Source organism: Suricata suricatta, chromosome 3, assembly GCF_006229205.1.
Source record: "Suricata suricatta isolate VVHF042 chromosome 3, meerkat_22Aug2017_6uvM2_HiC, whole genome shotgun sequence".
NCBI classification, from domain to species: Eukaryota; Metazoa; Chordata; class Mammalia; order Carnivora; family Herpestidae; genus Suricata; species Suricata suricatta.
In genome coordinates this window covers 90,535,968-90,551,151 of record NC_043702.1, presented here as the reverse complement: position 1 = coordinate 90,551,151, position 15,184 = coordinate 90,535,968, and the positions used below count along the sequence as shown (strand labels likewise).

Here is a 15,184-nt window from a genome sequence, read left to right as displayed (position 1 = left end):
TTCAAAAAAAAAAAAAGATTGTTTTACTTTACCTTGATTTAGAAGCTGATGCCCTCAAAAGTCTATTATAGATATGAGAGATAGTTGTCACATGTTTAGAACATGTTGGTTATTTTTAAAAGCACTTCACTTCTTTGTTTCCAAAATACAAGAAAAGGAAGGTTTTGAAAATAAATTATTTTATTGTCATTGAAGAATGTACAAAAATTAGTTTCCTTTGAAATTTGTTCAAGTGTCAAGAACATAGGATTCAAGCTTTATACATAGAAGATAGCTCTGTGTATTTATCCTATAAAATAGATATGCTTTAGTAATAATGAACTTTCTAGCAAGAATCAGAAATACAATCAAAAAGTTTTATTAAGAACTATTGCCCAGAGAACATTTTTAATGTTAGCCTTTCTTTGGCTTTTACATGGTTGTTAATTAGGGAGAGAGTTATGGTATATTTTGGAAGAAGAAATCAATGAAATTGTTTTTTGAAATAGCAGTTTTAAAAGTTATTTTATGCAAGTCGGAGTAAAGAATACATGTGTACAAGGCGGAGCGGTGGATTTTGTAATGTCTTTTGAAAATTCATTTCTTCATTTCATTGACCAAACTGTTATACCATCTTAGCCTCCTGGAATTAGTCCAGGGATATTGAGGAAATGAAAAGGGTTATTCATAAGACTATTAGTACAGAAAAAATGCATACTTTATGTGAAAAAGGGTAATGTGATCTTTGTACATTTTAACCTGACCTGAAAAATACTGGAGGGAAAATTCTCACAGTGCTCCATACATATGTCTAATGAAAATTAATGTGAAAAAATTAATATCAGGAGTTATGTTGTATATTAATGTATACATTATTGATCACATAATAATTTTTGTGTTTATATAAAGTTCAGAAACTAAGTTACAGCATATGAATGATGAATAAGGTATTTATACCAGAGTTCAGTATTCCACTTAATAGATTCTTTCTCAGTTTCTCTCGGATACAATAATTTTTTTAATTTTCAGATAGTAACTCATTATTATTCTCTCTGAGGAAAAGATATTCATTCCTTTTAGTAGAAAGTCATCTTCTTCCAAGCCTTGAGTTAACTAAATTGCACCTGAATGGAAATTAGAAAATAAACTGTTTCTCGTGAAATGTGCTGTTATCTAATTCTTGGCAGTAGGGACATTTTGCAACTAATAATGCCTGCTTCAGAATGTGATTTTTGAGGAATTACTCTGGAATAAAACTCATTAGTCAAAAGGTTGAGAGGCAATTAAAAGAGAGATGTCACTTGTGTCTGATGAGAGCTTATGAGAGGGAAGTGACCTCAGTAACAGATGTCAATGACAGAATGAAGAGTAAAGGAATTATAGCTTCCTGTGGAGATGTTGCTATCCTTCCAGTTATTTATAGTCAGAAGAGTTCATTTAAAAGGACTACTGGGTTTTTAAATATGTCTCGTCTATTTGCTACTAAAAGCAAGGCCTTTTAGTGCATGGTGTATGAAGCCTACTGTATTTTTAAATACATCTTGATAAAATAGTTTAATATCTGTAATTAAAATGTAGGGCTTCAGGAAGGGAATTTAGAAATGAAATCTGATAGTCAGTGGAGGCTGCTTTTTAGTTAAGGCCTAAATGTGAAATCTTCCAACCTGGATTCTGTAGATTATTCTTGAGATAGCAGTAAAATTTCTAAGTCAGGTAAACTTCTGTAATACTCTACTTCTGAAACCTAGCTCTGGGATTCATTTTTAAATACCTGTTTTACATTTAGGAATAGAATAAGGAAAGTGGATTAGAAAATGAGTCTAATGAGAAAAATGACTTCCCAGTTGATGAAATGTATGGAGTTGATTAATATATGAAGTTTGGTAAGCAAGACAAAGGATGGCATAAAGCAGATGTTCATCATTCTGGTAAAAATTGCCAGTGCAGAGCATTGCCCTATATTCTAAGCACAAATTTGAACTGAGATGAAAGAGGAAGCAGAAGAAAAAGGAGATAAAAATAGTCAGCAACCCTGTAGGAAAAAGTACATATATATATTTGAGCAGAAATTCTGCCAAATATTCTTTCCAAAAAAATTACATGTGTAAAAAAAGATTAATAAAATTCTTGTGGCTGCAAGTTCAACTCCTGAAATTTATATCCTTTTTGATGTTGACTTATTATAGCTATTTCCACCACAGCCATCACCGAGAAAAGTGAGGTAACAGATCAGAGTTTTTCATCACTAAATAAGAGTATCATTTAGTCTACAAAAACGTCATACCTCCATCTTTAGTAGACATGGTCTGGAAATTATTCTAACTTTATGACTTTGTCTGAGTAAACAGAGCTTTGTGATTTTTCTTTTTTACCTTTTTAGGTTATATAAATTAATTTCCAGTATTTTCTTTGGGTTCTACAATTACATGAAATGTTATTATTTTTGAAATGGAATGTAGAATTCCTTATCTTTTTCTGTTTTATAGAATATGTTTTATAGAATTTATATGTTTTATAGAACATATAAATATGTTTTATAGAATATATTCTATAAATATTACACATCTAGAAGGAAAACAATCTTGTTTGAAACCTTTCTAAAACGTTGTGGTGATTGAAGGAGGAACAGTAATATGTCAGTCATAAGTAGAAAATAATCAGATGTGTGAATTTGGTTTTGGAAAATTTGTACTTACATTTTTATATGGCAAGAGAATGGAAGAGTGTGAGATTATAATGGATACTCAAAAAACTTTTTTTCTTTTTTTTGTTAAGTGTTGACTTAACACTCATCCTTATTGTCATGATTGTTGGTCATTATTCTTTTGTTTGGCCATGGTATCTCCAGTACAAAAACAGGCTAAGAAGACCTTGCTTCTGATCCTCTAGGGGTTTTATTATAAGTAGATACATTCAGAGTGATATAGAAAATATTTATTTCTCTAAAGTAATTATGAGGATATGTTTAAATAGGCATATTGAACTCAAAACATTAATTTTAACATTTTTATCAAGATTTTGATAAAAGTCATAAAATATTAAGTTGTATTCCAGTGTGAAGAGTCTAATTGGTTAACATAAAAAATCTTTATCCTTTTTCTCCTCCAGAGTTTTGTTACTCAAAAAAGTAAATGTGTGGTATTAACTGAATTGTTCTATGTTTTCATTTATAACTTGATTTTGCCTTCCAACAGGAGAAAATTCAGATCCAGTTAACGCAATCATTTGAAAAAGAGGAGAAGCCCTCAAAAGATGAAGCCGAAAAAGAAAAAGCCAGTGATAAATTGCCCAGAAAAATGTTATCAAGAGGTTTGCAATTTATTTCTGTTTTCAAACAAAATTTTAATTTTACCGTCAATTATTCCATTCTTTGTCCCTTGAAACTTTATATATAGTATATCTCTAGTAAAAATGATAACAGAACAGACTGCAGGGATGTCAAAATAATTTGCTCATCCGGACAAAATGGCATAACACGATTCTGAACATCGGTAAGATGCTTCAGCCGAAAAACTGCAACAAATGCCAGAATCACTGAAGCAGAATCACTGTATTGACCTCTTACCAGTCTGTCCTAATGAAAGACTGGAATCAGTATAATTTGAATACTTGGTTCTGCTAAAAATAATATTAGTCTTTAATTCTGTGTGATACAACAAGCTGCCAAAATATTCGGTATCCAGTAAGAATATTCTTGGAAACCCAGAAGGTTTATCTTGAGTAACAAATTTCAAGGAACTTCATCTTCTAGCATTTCAAGTTAATAAGAGTACTTCTTTAATTTGTAAAACCAGTTACATTGGCCAGTATTACAAACAGTGTAAGTATATTACATTTAAGGGGAAGAATTTAAACATAAATATCTGAAAAACTATTTTGAAAGCAAGCCTTTGTTGATAGACCTGATCAAATCTAACTGCTCTTTCAGAAATAGAATTCCTACCTATTTCCAAATTATTGCCTCTACTTATATTCATAACTGAACTAAGCTGTCTTAATTTGTGCTAAATGTGGATAATTATTCAATTCATTTGAATTTTTCACTTGAGGCATTTTTGATCATGAGAACTGTGATGAGTATATAAAAGGATCTTTAAAGACTTTAGAGTAAATTAAACTGGCATGTGTGAGAGAAAAAAATTGAAGAATATGCATGTACATGCTGTTATATAAATATGTCATGCTCATTGTATGAGAGTAGAAAGCTTGTGGTCATCTGAGTTCATCATAAATTCTCTCTGCCTTTCTTACCATTTTTTTTCCCATGTGGGGCATCTCATTTTGTTTAAAATATTCATCTTGTGTGAAAGGGAAAAGGATTTGTTTTCAAACAACTTTATACTGGGTTTTTGTGTTATTGTTTTTTAGATTCCAGTCAAGAATACACTGATTCAACTGGCATAGATCTACATGAATTTTTAGTAAATACATTAAAAAACAATCCCAGGTAAAAATTAAATTTATAAGGTTTACATTGCTTGGAGTACCATAATTTTGCTATGTTTGTTTTCATTACTTAGTAGGAATATTAGAATAAGATTGTAGTGTTTAAAGCACACCAGAAACATTTTAGTTTCCTGGGGCTAAGATCTTGTTGGTCTACTGTATGCACATGTATAAATATTTTTTTACATGATTCATATTCCATGATACAAAAATAATTCATTTTTTTGTAGGAATTTTTGGAAATACAGAATCACCAAGATATTTTGACTCTTAATTGAGGTAGAGAGATAATTATGAATTGTGGAAAAGAAAAATTCCCTTACAATAATACACTCAACCAAATAAGAACTTAGTGTATTCATTTTGAGTTTTTGAAATTAGCTAAATGCAGAATTTTTGTTCATTCTAGTGTATTAACCTTCAACCTAAAGATTTTTAAGGTCCTCATATGGGTCACTGTGAAACCCTTTGTGTTGCCAGGGTCCTAATGAATACACACTAACTTTCTGGCACATCAGTGACCCCTTTGTGGCCTTCTCCCCACAAAAAGTCTTAGCTACAAAGTATCTTACAAGCACTTCATGGGGTAGAAGACTCCAAGGCTAAGAATTCCTCCTCCAGATATTAGCTTCCCAGATACTTAGCATCCATTAAAATGAAAGTAAAACACTTTCTTTGGGTATATACACATGGAAGATAACAGAAATAACTCTCTCTAGTCTCTTTGAGGCTTATATCATGTCATACTTCAAAATAATCTTTATTTTCTTCAGGATTTATTGTATTGAATATCATCTTGGTTTTCTGTCAGTGGTCTCCTTGTATACGGGGCTGAAGGAGTATAGTACGGAGTGAGGAAGAAACTAAGACAGGTCTGCCTGACTTTTCTTTTCTTCAGTTCAAGTTTATTCCTCAGTGGTGGTCACAACAGAATGATTAATTCATTAGTTCATTAAACAGGCATTTACTAAGCATCTGTCATGTTCCAGGCTTTGTGCTAAAAATACTGTAGATAGAAAGATGAAGATATAATCCCTGCCTTAACGTATTCACTGTGTCTGAGCTAGGAAAAGACATAGAATGTATCATTAAAAATCGAGTTGAGGTTGTAAAAGAAGGTTTTGGAGATGCTTTAAAAACACAAGGAGGGAGCCCCAACCTCTTTTGGAAAGGATAATGGAAGGCTTCACTGAAAAAGTAATCCCTGGGCTGAGCCTTAAATTCATAGTGCGTTAAATGGAATGTATCCATATAGAGAAGCATGAGAAAGGCATTCTAAGATAGATATAAGTGCACTGACAGAGCACAGTAGTATGAGAAAGGAAGTGCTATGTCCAAGGAAAGTCTATCAAGGAGACATGTGGCAAGGGATTCTAGACAGTGATGGGAAAGGTGTTGGTGAGGTATGAAGACAGACCATATCCAGTTGTTCTCAACCTAGGATTGTACCAACACTGTGGGGTGGTGAATCCCGTGAGTGTGGAGTGCTGCTGGGATGCCAGGGATCCTAAAGAGACCTGTAAGACTGTAATAAACCATGAAAAATAGTCAGTAGTGCACCATTTAAGAAGTACTGAGTATGGTGTGCTAAATTGAAGAGTAACTAAAGAATTTTGGATAGGGTAATGCCGTAATCAGATTTGTATTTTAGAAAGCTTACTTTGGCAGTGAGGAGCCAACAAAGAATGTGAATAGGACACCATGGAGAAGAATAGAGAGGAAAGGACATGTTTGAAAGATATTTAGGAAGTATCAAGGCAGGACCTAGTGATCGTTTGGATATAGACTGGTCATGATGTGATGGAGGAGGACAAAATAGCTACTAGGTTTCTGGCTAGCCTGACAGTCTCATTAACTGAGAAAGTGGGTGAGGGGCAAGCCTCAGTGGAATTGGACATGTTATGTTATAAATATAGTTTGAGGTGCCTGATGAAGAAACAGGAGTTGTGATCTCTCAGCAGTTAAAAGGCTCTGGTTTTCATGTGTATGAGATTTGAGCAATAGGTTTAGGAGTCACTAGTAGAGATGAAGCTTGAGAAGGATGAGTTTGCCCTAAGAGATGAAGTAAATGACAAGGAAAAAATTCTGTGGAAAGACAATATAGAAAAGGCAGATGATGAAAGAAAGAGACTAAGTTCTAAAAACAGAAGAATCATGAGAACATTTATCTTAGAAGTTGGGCAAGGGGTGGGATGGGGGGAGCTGTTTAATGGAAGATAAAATAACACAGAGACATGAAAATAGAAGTACCAAAACCAGTCCATTTAGATTAAGAAATTAGGAAGTTCTTGGCTATTTTAATAAATTGTTTCATTTGGGGTGAGGGGTGAGGAAAACCAGAACTCCGTGGGTTGGGGATAGAAAACACATACCTAATTTCTGTAAAACAAGATAGGATGCTAGACGGGTAGAATTTTTCATTTCTCTGAACCCATAGGAGAAACCTTAGTAATCATAACAATTAGGAATCTATTTTTATATGTCCCAAAATATTTTTCTGTTGTACAGTTCTCTGCTTTCTTCTAAAATACAAAAGTTTGGAGTTATCTGCATATGTATTTTTAAGTGTACAATTTAACGGTTTTTAGTATATTTACAGATATGTAGAGCCACCATTACAGGCAATTTTAGAACTTTTTCATCACCCCAAAAAGAAACCTCCTATTCGTTATAGCTATCACCGTTTTGTGCTCTGAGCACTAGTCTACTTTATATCTCTACAGATTTTCCTGTTTTGGACATCTTATATGAATGAAATCATGTATATGTCTTTTGTGGGCTGGCTTCATTCACTTAGCATGGTATTACCAAGTTTCATCCATGTTGTAGCATTATCAGTACTTTATATTTTTCCTGTGTTTGCATTTATATTTGAAGAAACATAAATAATTCATGTAATGGCTAATATATATTATTAATGTTGATATGGTTTAGAAAGTTGTAGCTAATGTTAAATTTTGTGAGAAGAAATATTTTTTGTAAGAAATAACTAATGACTCCGTGTTCTCTCAATGAAATACAATCAGTTGCCAGATCTACGTGGTACAGAAGTAGTATAAATATGGCAAGTTTCCACTAAAACTTTCAAGATTGAATATTGCTCAGAGAATTCTTCTAGATTTTAAGCAGATATATTTTTTGTGATGTAAAAACTTAGTCAACCTTTCATTTCAGAATTTTTCTTATCATTAAATCTTTATCTTATTCTCAGCCAAATAAACTTAACTCCAGATGTTAAATAATAATTTATCTGGAATTCCTGTTTGCAAGAAATATTTGTAGAGGCTGTGTTAACTAGTCATAATCTGTTATACATGTTTGACCAACTTCGTATGGAATATTGGGAAGGCAGAGGTGGTCAAATGGAAGCATTACTGTTTTCTGCTTTTTTATTTGCCACTGGTATGCTTGCTGCATATAGCTTCTCAAAAGTTATTTCCGGTCTAATGACTAGAACACTGATAACTGAAAGATTGTTTCCTCTTCGGTGTAGGTAGTAGCTTATTGATCAGTTTAAGATCTCTGTTCTTATTATTTTTTGAATATTAGCATACATTGGTTCTCTTTAAAAGATTATACAATAATTTCACTAAGTATGACCACTTTTAGGTACATGTGCTGAACCTTAAGAAATTTGTAGATCTGTTAGAGTCCTATATTCAGTGCTTCTGTAAAGGATTATTATCTTTTAAGTTATGATCATCACCAACATATCTAAACTTGACTATAGATTATAGGAAGCCTGGACTAAGCTATAGTGGATAAAGGCAGGAAGTGTAAATTTTAGGAATTTAGGGAAATTACCAGTCTTAGTTTTCTAACAAGTTATACTTCTTAGTAACTAAAAGTTTAGTAAACCAGGCAGGAGCATTTATTTTATTTTGTAAGTGGTCCAGATAATGATAAGAAATCCTCTGCAATCCATAGATCTACATATGAAAGGGGGGAAAAGGAAAAACACCCTGAATTTGTATCAATGGCTAGTAAAATTGTTAGATTTTTCTTTCATGGAGTAACAAATTTCTTCTCAGTGGCAATACATTCACTGAAACACATTTCACAGATCTTTTGGCTACAGAAAACAAATTTTATTTTTTTCCTATCATTCCTGATAGAAGTACTTTTACCCTGGGTGGTGGTGGTGGTTTGTTTGTTTGTTTGTTTGTTTGTTTCCTGTTTCCATTTGCATGGTCAATGTTTTTCCATTCCTTCACTTTCAGTATGCCCATGTCTTTAGGTCTGAAATTAGATAGTGTATAGATGGATCCTGGTTTTTTTATCCAGCCACCTACCCTGTGTGTTTTGATTGAAGTATTTACTCTATTTACATTTAAAGTAATTATTGATAGGGATATACTTAAAGGCTTTTTTTTGTTATTGTTACTTGTTTTGTGGTCATTATTGTAGTTCTCTGTTCCTTTCTTTTTCTCTTGCTCTCTTCCCTTGTGGTTTGATGACTTTGATTAGTGGTATACTTGGGTTCCTTTCTTTTTCTGTGTGTGCATTTAGTGTAGGTTTTTGATTTTTAGTTATTGTTATGCCCATATACAACATGCATATAGCAGTGTATATGAAGTTGTTGGCCACTTAAGTTTGAACACATTCTAAAAGCAGTACATTTTTACTACTACCCCCCGCCATGTTTTATGTATATGATACCACATTTTGTATCCTTATATATTGCGATTGATTTTTGTAGGTATAATTGCTTTTACTACTCATGTGTTTTAACCTCCATACTGGCTTTAAAAGCAATTGATTTACTACCTTTATTACATGTTTGCATTTACCTGTGAAACAGAAGACCAAGTTGAAAATACTGTTTCATGAATGCTTAATAAATTGTCTGCCTCAGATTCCTTTTTGTTTATAACAGTAAGTAACTAAAATAAAATGCATAAAGAAAATTACTGAGATTTAGATCATCTCAAGACCTACTGCACTCAAAAGGATAGATGAAAAGAGAGACTTACAGTTATGTAAATAAGTCCTTTCGGGGGGAGGGTAAGAAAAAATCTCAGGAAAGTAAAAATTTTCCAAAAAACTTTCGGGAAAAAAAAGTAAAAGACTTTATGGGTGAAATAATTTGATTAATTGATTCCATACAGATACATTTGTTGAGCTTTTTATATAGTCCAAATAATTATACAAAGGTAATTGTATTAAATGCTTTTAAAGAAAAGTATGAAAGAAACAGGTTCTAAGAAATAGGAAGTTGGAGGCAAAGGAAACATCATGTTCAGGTAACCTGAGACAAGAAGGAACTTGGCAAGACAGAGATAGCCAAAATGGTAAGAGTTTTGTGATTAAGGAGAAGATATCTCTAAAGAGATAAAGACCAAATCATGCCTACTTTGTACACCCCATTACAGATGTTTATTTCTAACCTCAGAGTAGTGGGAAGCCTGTGATAAATTTTAACCAAGGCAATAACATGTGGTCACACATGCGTTGTTTTTTTAAGTTTATTTTTGAGAGAGAGACCGTGTGAGCAGTGGAGGGTCAGAGAGAGGGAGACACAGAATCCAAAGCAGGCTCCAGGCTCTGAGCTGTCAGCACAGAGCCTGTCACGAGGCTTGAACTCACATACTGTGAGATCATGACCTGAGCCTAAATCAGACACTTAACCAACTGAGCCATCCTGGTGCCCCATCACACATCTGGTTTTAAAAGATCATTAGGGGAGCATGATGGCTGGAGGCGAGGCTGGAGTGACTCTGGGGCAGCCGCATCTTTCTCGCCAGGATCTCGCCACCTTGGATGTTACCAAGGTGACTCCACTTTCACAGGAAGTCATCAGCAGGCAAGCCACAATTAACATAGATTTATAAACTTGATGATGCAAGTTGTCCTCGGCCAGAATGCTATAGATCTTGTGGAAGTAGTACACCTGATGAGTTTCCTACAGACATTCCAGGGACCAAAGGGAACTTCAAATTAGTCAGCTGGTAATGAATCTTGTCCTCAACCTCAGACTTCTGAACATCTGGCTACCATAGAAATAATGAAACTGAAACATATTTTGATTCTGCAAAATAAAATTGATTTGGTAAAGGAGAGTCAGGCTAAAGAACAGTATGAACAGATACTTGCATTTGTACAAGGTACAGTAGCAGAAGGAGCTCCTATTATTCCAGTTTTTGCTCAACTGACATATAATATTGAAGTTGTCTGTGAGTATATTGTAAAGAAAATTCCAGTACCTCTAAGAGACTTCACTTCAGAACCTCGACTTATTGTTATTAGGTCTTTCGATGTCAACAAACCTGGCTGTGAGGTTGATGACCTTAAAGGTGGTGTGGCTGGCGGTAGTATTTTAAAGGGTATATTAAAGGTGGGCCAAGAGATAGAAGTTAGACCTGGTATCGTTTCCAAAGGAGTTGGAACAAAAATTGACCCTACTTTGTGTCGGGCTGACAGAATGGTAGGACAGGTGCTTGGTGCAGTTGGAGCTTTACCAGAGATCTTCACAGAATTAGAAATCTCCTATTTCCTACTTAGACGACTTCTAGGCGTACGCACAGAAGGAGACAAAAAAGCAGCAAAGGTGCAAAAGCTCTCTAAGAATGAAGTGCTTATGGTGAACATAGGGTCCCTGTCAACAGGAGGAAGAGTTAGTGCAGTCAAGGCTGATTTGGGTAAAATAGTTCTCACTAATCCGGTATGTACAGAAGTAGGAGAAAAAATTGCCCTTAGCTGAAGAGTGGAGAAGCATTGGCGTTTAATTGGTTGGGGTCAAATAAGAAGAGGAGTAACCATCAGGCCAACAGTTGAAGATGACTGAATAATATCAGTTAAATAAAACATTGCTGGAGTTATAATTTCTCTTAACAGCCTAGGATATAATTTCAAAGCAATACTGTTGAATATATTCCACAATTCATTACCTTTTTAGAAACTGTAAGGTTATTCTCATCTTCTTGTGATGAAAATTTAACTTCTAAATAAGAGTGCAAGAGATGTCGAAATTGTTATTCATAGATTTAATACATTTTAGCAAAAGCTGATTATTGCTAAACAGTGTCAAATTTATACATCAATTCATGTTTGAAATGAAACAACTGTTAAAACCAGCCTTTGCTAAAGCATGCATACCACTGAACCTGTTTAAAATAAAGTTATTTCTTCCTATAAAAAAATAAATAAATAAATAAAATAAAAGATCATTAGGGACATTCCAGGTAGACTAGATAAGGAGGGAATGAGAGAAGACACAGAGAAACAATAGACTGCTGTTAAAGTTGTCAAGCCAGAGATCTTGCTTGCTTGGATCCAGGGTAACAGCACTGGAAATAAAAGAAAAGTAGGTAGAAGGTAGGTAAAACTTGCATTAGTGGAGCGCCTGGGTGGCTCAGTTGGTTGGGCATCTGACTTTGGCTCAGGTCATGATCTCACAGCTCGTGGGTTTAAGCCCTGTGTCAGGCTCTGTGCTGACAGTTTAGAAACTAGAGCCTGGTTCAGATTCTGTGTCTTCCTCTCTCTCTGCCCCTCCCCTGCTTGCTCGCTTGCTCGCTTGCTCGCTCACTCTCTCACTCCCTGTCTCTCTCTCAAAAATAAACATTAAAAGAATTTAAAAAAAACCAACCTTGTAGTAATTAACTGCATTGGAGAATTAGAAAAAGGACTGTAACAAGCCAAAAATGCTTCTTAACTATAGTATACTGGGTAAAAGATAGTGCTGCTTACTACTAAGTGGAGGAATCCTAAAGAAGAACCAGGTTTGGGGGTAGAATTGAATTTCACTAGAATTTGTGTTAAAATGTTAATCCCATTTGACCTTTGGGTTTGCAGTCACCAGGTAGGTATGTTTTTCTCTTGGTTTTTCAACTCATATAAAAAATGTATGATCAAAAATATTACTTGGTTTTATGAGACTTCTTTGCAATGAAGAGGAAGGGTCAAACTCAGGGCCGATGTATAGTATAGACTTTAGGCAGTTTAAGCAGGGGCAGTACATTCTCTCTCCTCTGTTAGAGTCTGAGAGGGATCTACTATGTATTACTTATTTGAGAGGGAAACATTAACCTTTGGCCTAGTTTTCTTGATCAGGGATGGAACTGAATGATTTGTGAAGCTACTTCTGGTTTTAAGGTTCTCTGGGTGTGTTTGTTTTTAATTTCACAAGCACATGAAATTTCCAGTGAGCACAAGAATACTCTTTTAAGCCATGTTCTTGGTATGTGAGCAAGGAAGTCCTTTGGGAAGTAGTGATACCATTTATTGTTACAGCATATGTGTGTTAAATAGGACTCTAGCGGACTAAAGGAGCACATGCGGGTACTCCCTGGAGCCCTTATTTATTTTTCATGTTGAAGGCCTGCAGTTCATTTTTATTTTTATGGCAAAAATTTCCCAAGTCTTAAAAATACATAATAAAAGTTTACAGAATGATTTGAGAAGGCTTTTTCCTTCTGAGTCAGAATTAGCAATGTAATTCATACTTCTCTGCTGTAGTTCCATCAGTATACTAGCATTAGATTCCCTTAGGAGTATTCCTGTTGTTACTGGCAGTGCATGTTCTTTAGAGTACTGTTTCTATGGAGTTCAGCATAACAAAGTCATGAACCTAGCTAAAGATGTTCTGTTTTCTTGCCATTTCTCATCTTTAGTAACAAAGTAAAAGATTAACATGCTCTTACAATGCATGTACCAACAGAAAAGACTCCAATATAGTTACACTTAGCAGATCAAAATATCTGTTTTAAGAATGACCATGTGTTGATAATTGTTGAAGTTGAATAAAGGCTACATTGAGATTCATTACACAGTTCTGTTAACATTTGTATATGTCTGAACTTTTCCATAATAAAAAATAAACTGAAGAAAGTCATCTTTAATTTTTTTTAAACATTACTTTTTTAGAAATCATCTGGATAGTCTAGCATTAAGCTTGTGATATTCCTTATTGTACAGTGTTTAGGTAAAAAATTAGCCATAATAATTCAGTGTTTATGATTATTTCAATGTTAAGTTTTATATATAAGGGTCTTCATATTTTGTTTCAGGGACAGAATGATGCTGTTGAAATTGGAACAAGAAATTTTAGATTTCATTGGTAATAATGAGTAAGTCCTGACATTTAACAAGAAAACAAATTGTCATCATCGTTCTCCTTGATGTACTAAATTAGTTTTTTCTTCTACTTCTAGGTCTCCACGTAAAAAATTTCCCCCAATGACATCTTACCATAGGATGCTATTACACAGAGTAGCTGCTTACTTTGGATTAGACCACAATGTTGATCAGAGTGGGAAGTCTGTCATAGTAAACAAAACTAGCAATACAAGAATGTAAGTATCAACAAGTATAGGCATTTGTTAAGAATGTGTGTAACCATACTTTATCTTTTTACAGCACCTTTCATCTGAGGTTTTTCCTTAGGTTTTAGCAGCTTTATGAGAACCTTATGTAATAGGGCCACAAATACCTTTAGGGTACCAAATACAAAATAGACCAGTCTAGACTAAAATAATGCAGATGAATGAGGACTGGTTTAAAAAGCAAAAATAAAAAAACTTCAGAAATCATAGTAGCAGTGATGTTTCAAAACCATTCACTTCGATTTTTTTTAATGTAATTTAGATAGCTGTGGACAACCTTAGGCAAATTTGTTGTTGTGTTTTTAAGGCAGATTTAGACACCCTCACATTCAATTTATCTTCCATCATTTTACCATCCTTTCAACCTCTGGTTTTCTTCTTTCTCCCACAGATCTCAAGAAAGTGGGACTGTTGGTTAATACAGTATTATCCATAATGCTATATGCCCCCTTTCAAGCTATGTACATTTAAACTGAGGAAAAGTTTTTAAGGAGTTAATAGCCATTTGCTTTAAAAGGCCCAATACAGAGGCACCTAAAATTTTAGCATGTACACAATACCTCTCCTGCCTATTTCTTTTTTTTTTTTTAAGGTGGGGGGAGAGACAGAAAATATCCTACGCACATTCCATGCTAAGCACAGAGCCCAACATAGGCCTTGATCCCATGACCTTAGGATCATGACCTGAGCCAAAATCAAGAGTTGGACACTCAGCCAACTGAGCCACCCAGGTGCCCCTCTTCTGCCAATTTCTAAAACTAGTCCTAAAGCAGCTACTTAAGTTCAGCTAAAAGTTCTACTCTGATGGTAATCTACCTATTGGAATTTCCTATATCAATTTCCTATGTGGGAGCAGTGGGTCTGTGGTAATGAGCAGCAGTTGAATTGAAGCAGGAGCTTCAAATGATATAGATCGTGCTAAAATTATTTTTATGCTTTTCTTGACGCTATACTTCTCTTAGGGTCTATTTTTATTTAAATCTAAGTTAACATAAAATGTCATAGTAATTTCATTTTATTTATTTTTCATATGTCGTAGCAATTTCAGAAACAGAGATGAGTGATTCATCACTTACGTGTAATACCCAGTGTTCATCCCAAGTGTCGTCCTTGTTGCCCCTCACCCCTCTTGCCCCTCCCTGCATCCAACACCCTGCCAGAAACCCTCAGTTCTCTGTATTTAAGAGTTTCTTATGGTGTGTCTCCCTCTCTATTTTTATATTATTTTTGCTTCCCTTCCCTTACAGTCATCTGTTTTGTATCTTAAATTCCACATATGAGTGAAATCAATATATTTTTCTTTCTCTGACTGACTTACTTCACTTAGTATTACACACTCTAGTTCCATCCACATTGTTGCAAATGGCAAGGTTTTTTTTTTAATCACTAAGCAATACTCCACTATGTATATATACCACATATTCTTTATCCATTTACAA

At 34.3% G+C, this 15,184-nt stretch overlaps 1 protein-coding gene and 1 pseudogene across 16 annotated transcripts in view; both read left to right on the top strand.

The window, feature by feature from the left end:
- R3HDM1 (R3H domain containing 1) overlaps positions 1-15,184 on the top strand; it is a 201,029-nt gene that overhangs the window by 87,227 nt on the left and 98,618 nt on the right. For 15 of the 16 annotated variants that reach the window (XM_029934656.1, XM_029934659.1, XM_029934655.1 and 12 more), the window contains 4 exons: positions 3,174-3,288; positions 4,348-4,426; positions 13,431-13,490; positions 13,575-13,715. In XM_029934656.1, coding sequence (XP_029790516.1) covers positions 3,174-3,288; positions 4,348-4,426; positions 13,431-13,490; positions 13,575-13,715 — 395 coding nt within the window. Of the gene's footprint in view, positions 1-3,173; positions 3,289-4,347; positions 4,427-13,430; positions 13,491-13,574; positions 13,716-15,184 lie in introns of those variants that run through there. The other variant, XM_029934666.1, reaches the window with a different exon arrangement.
- Positions 10,116-11,432, top strand: LOC115287867 (annotated as a pseudogene).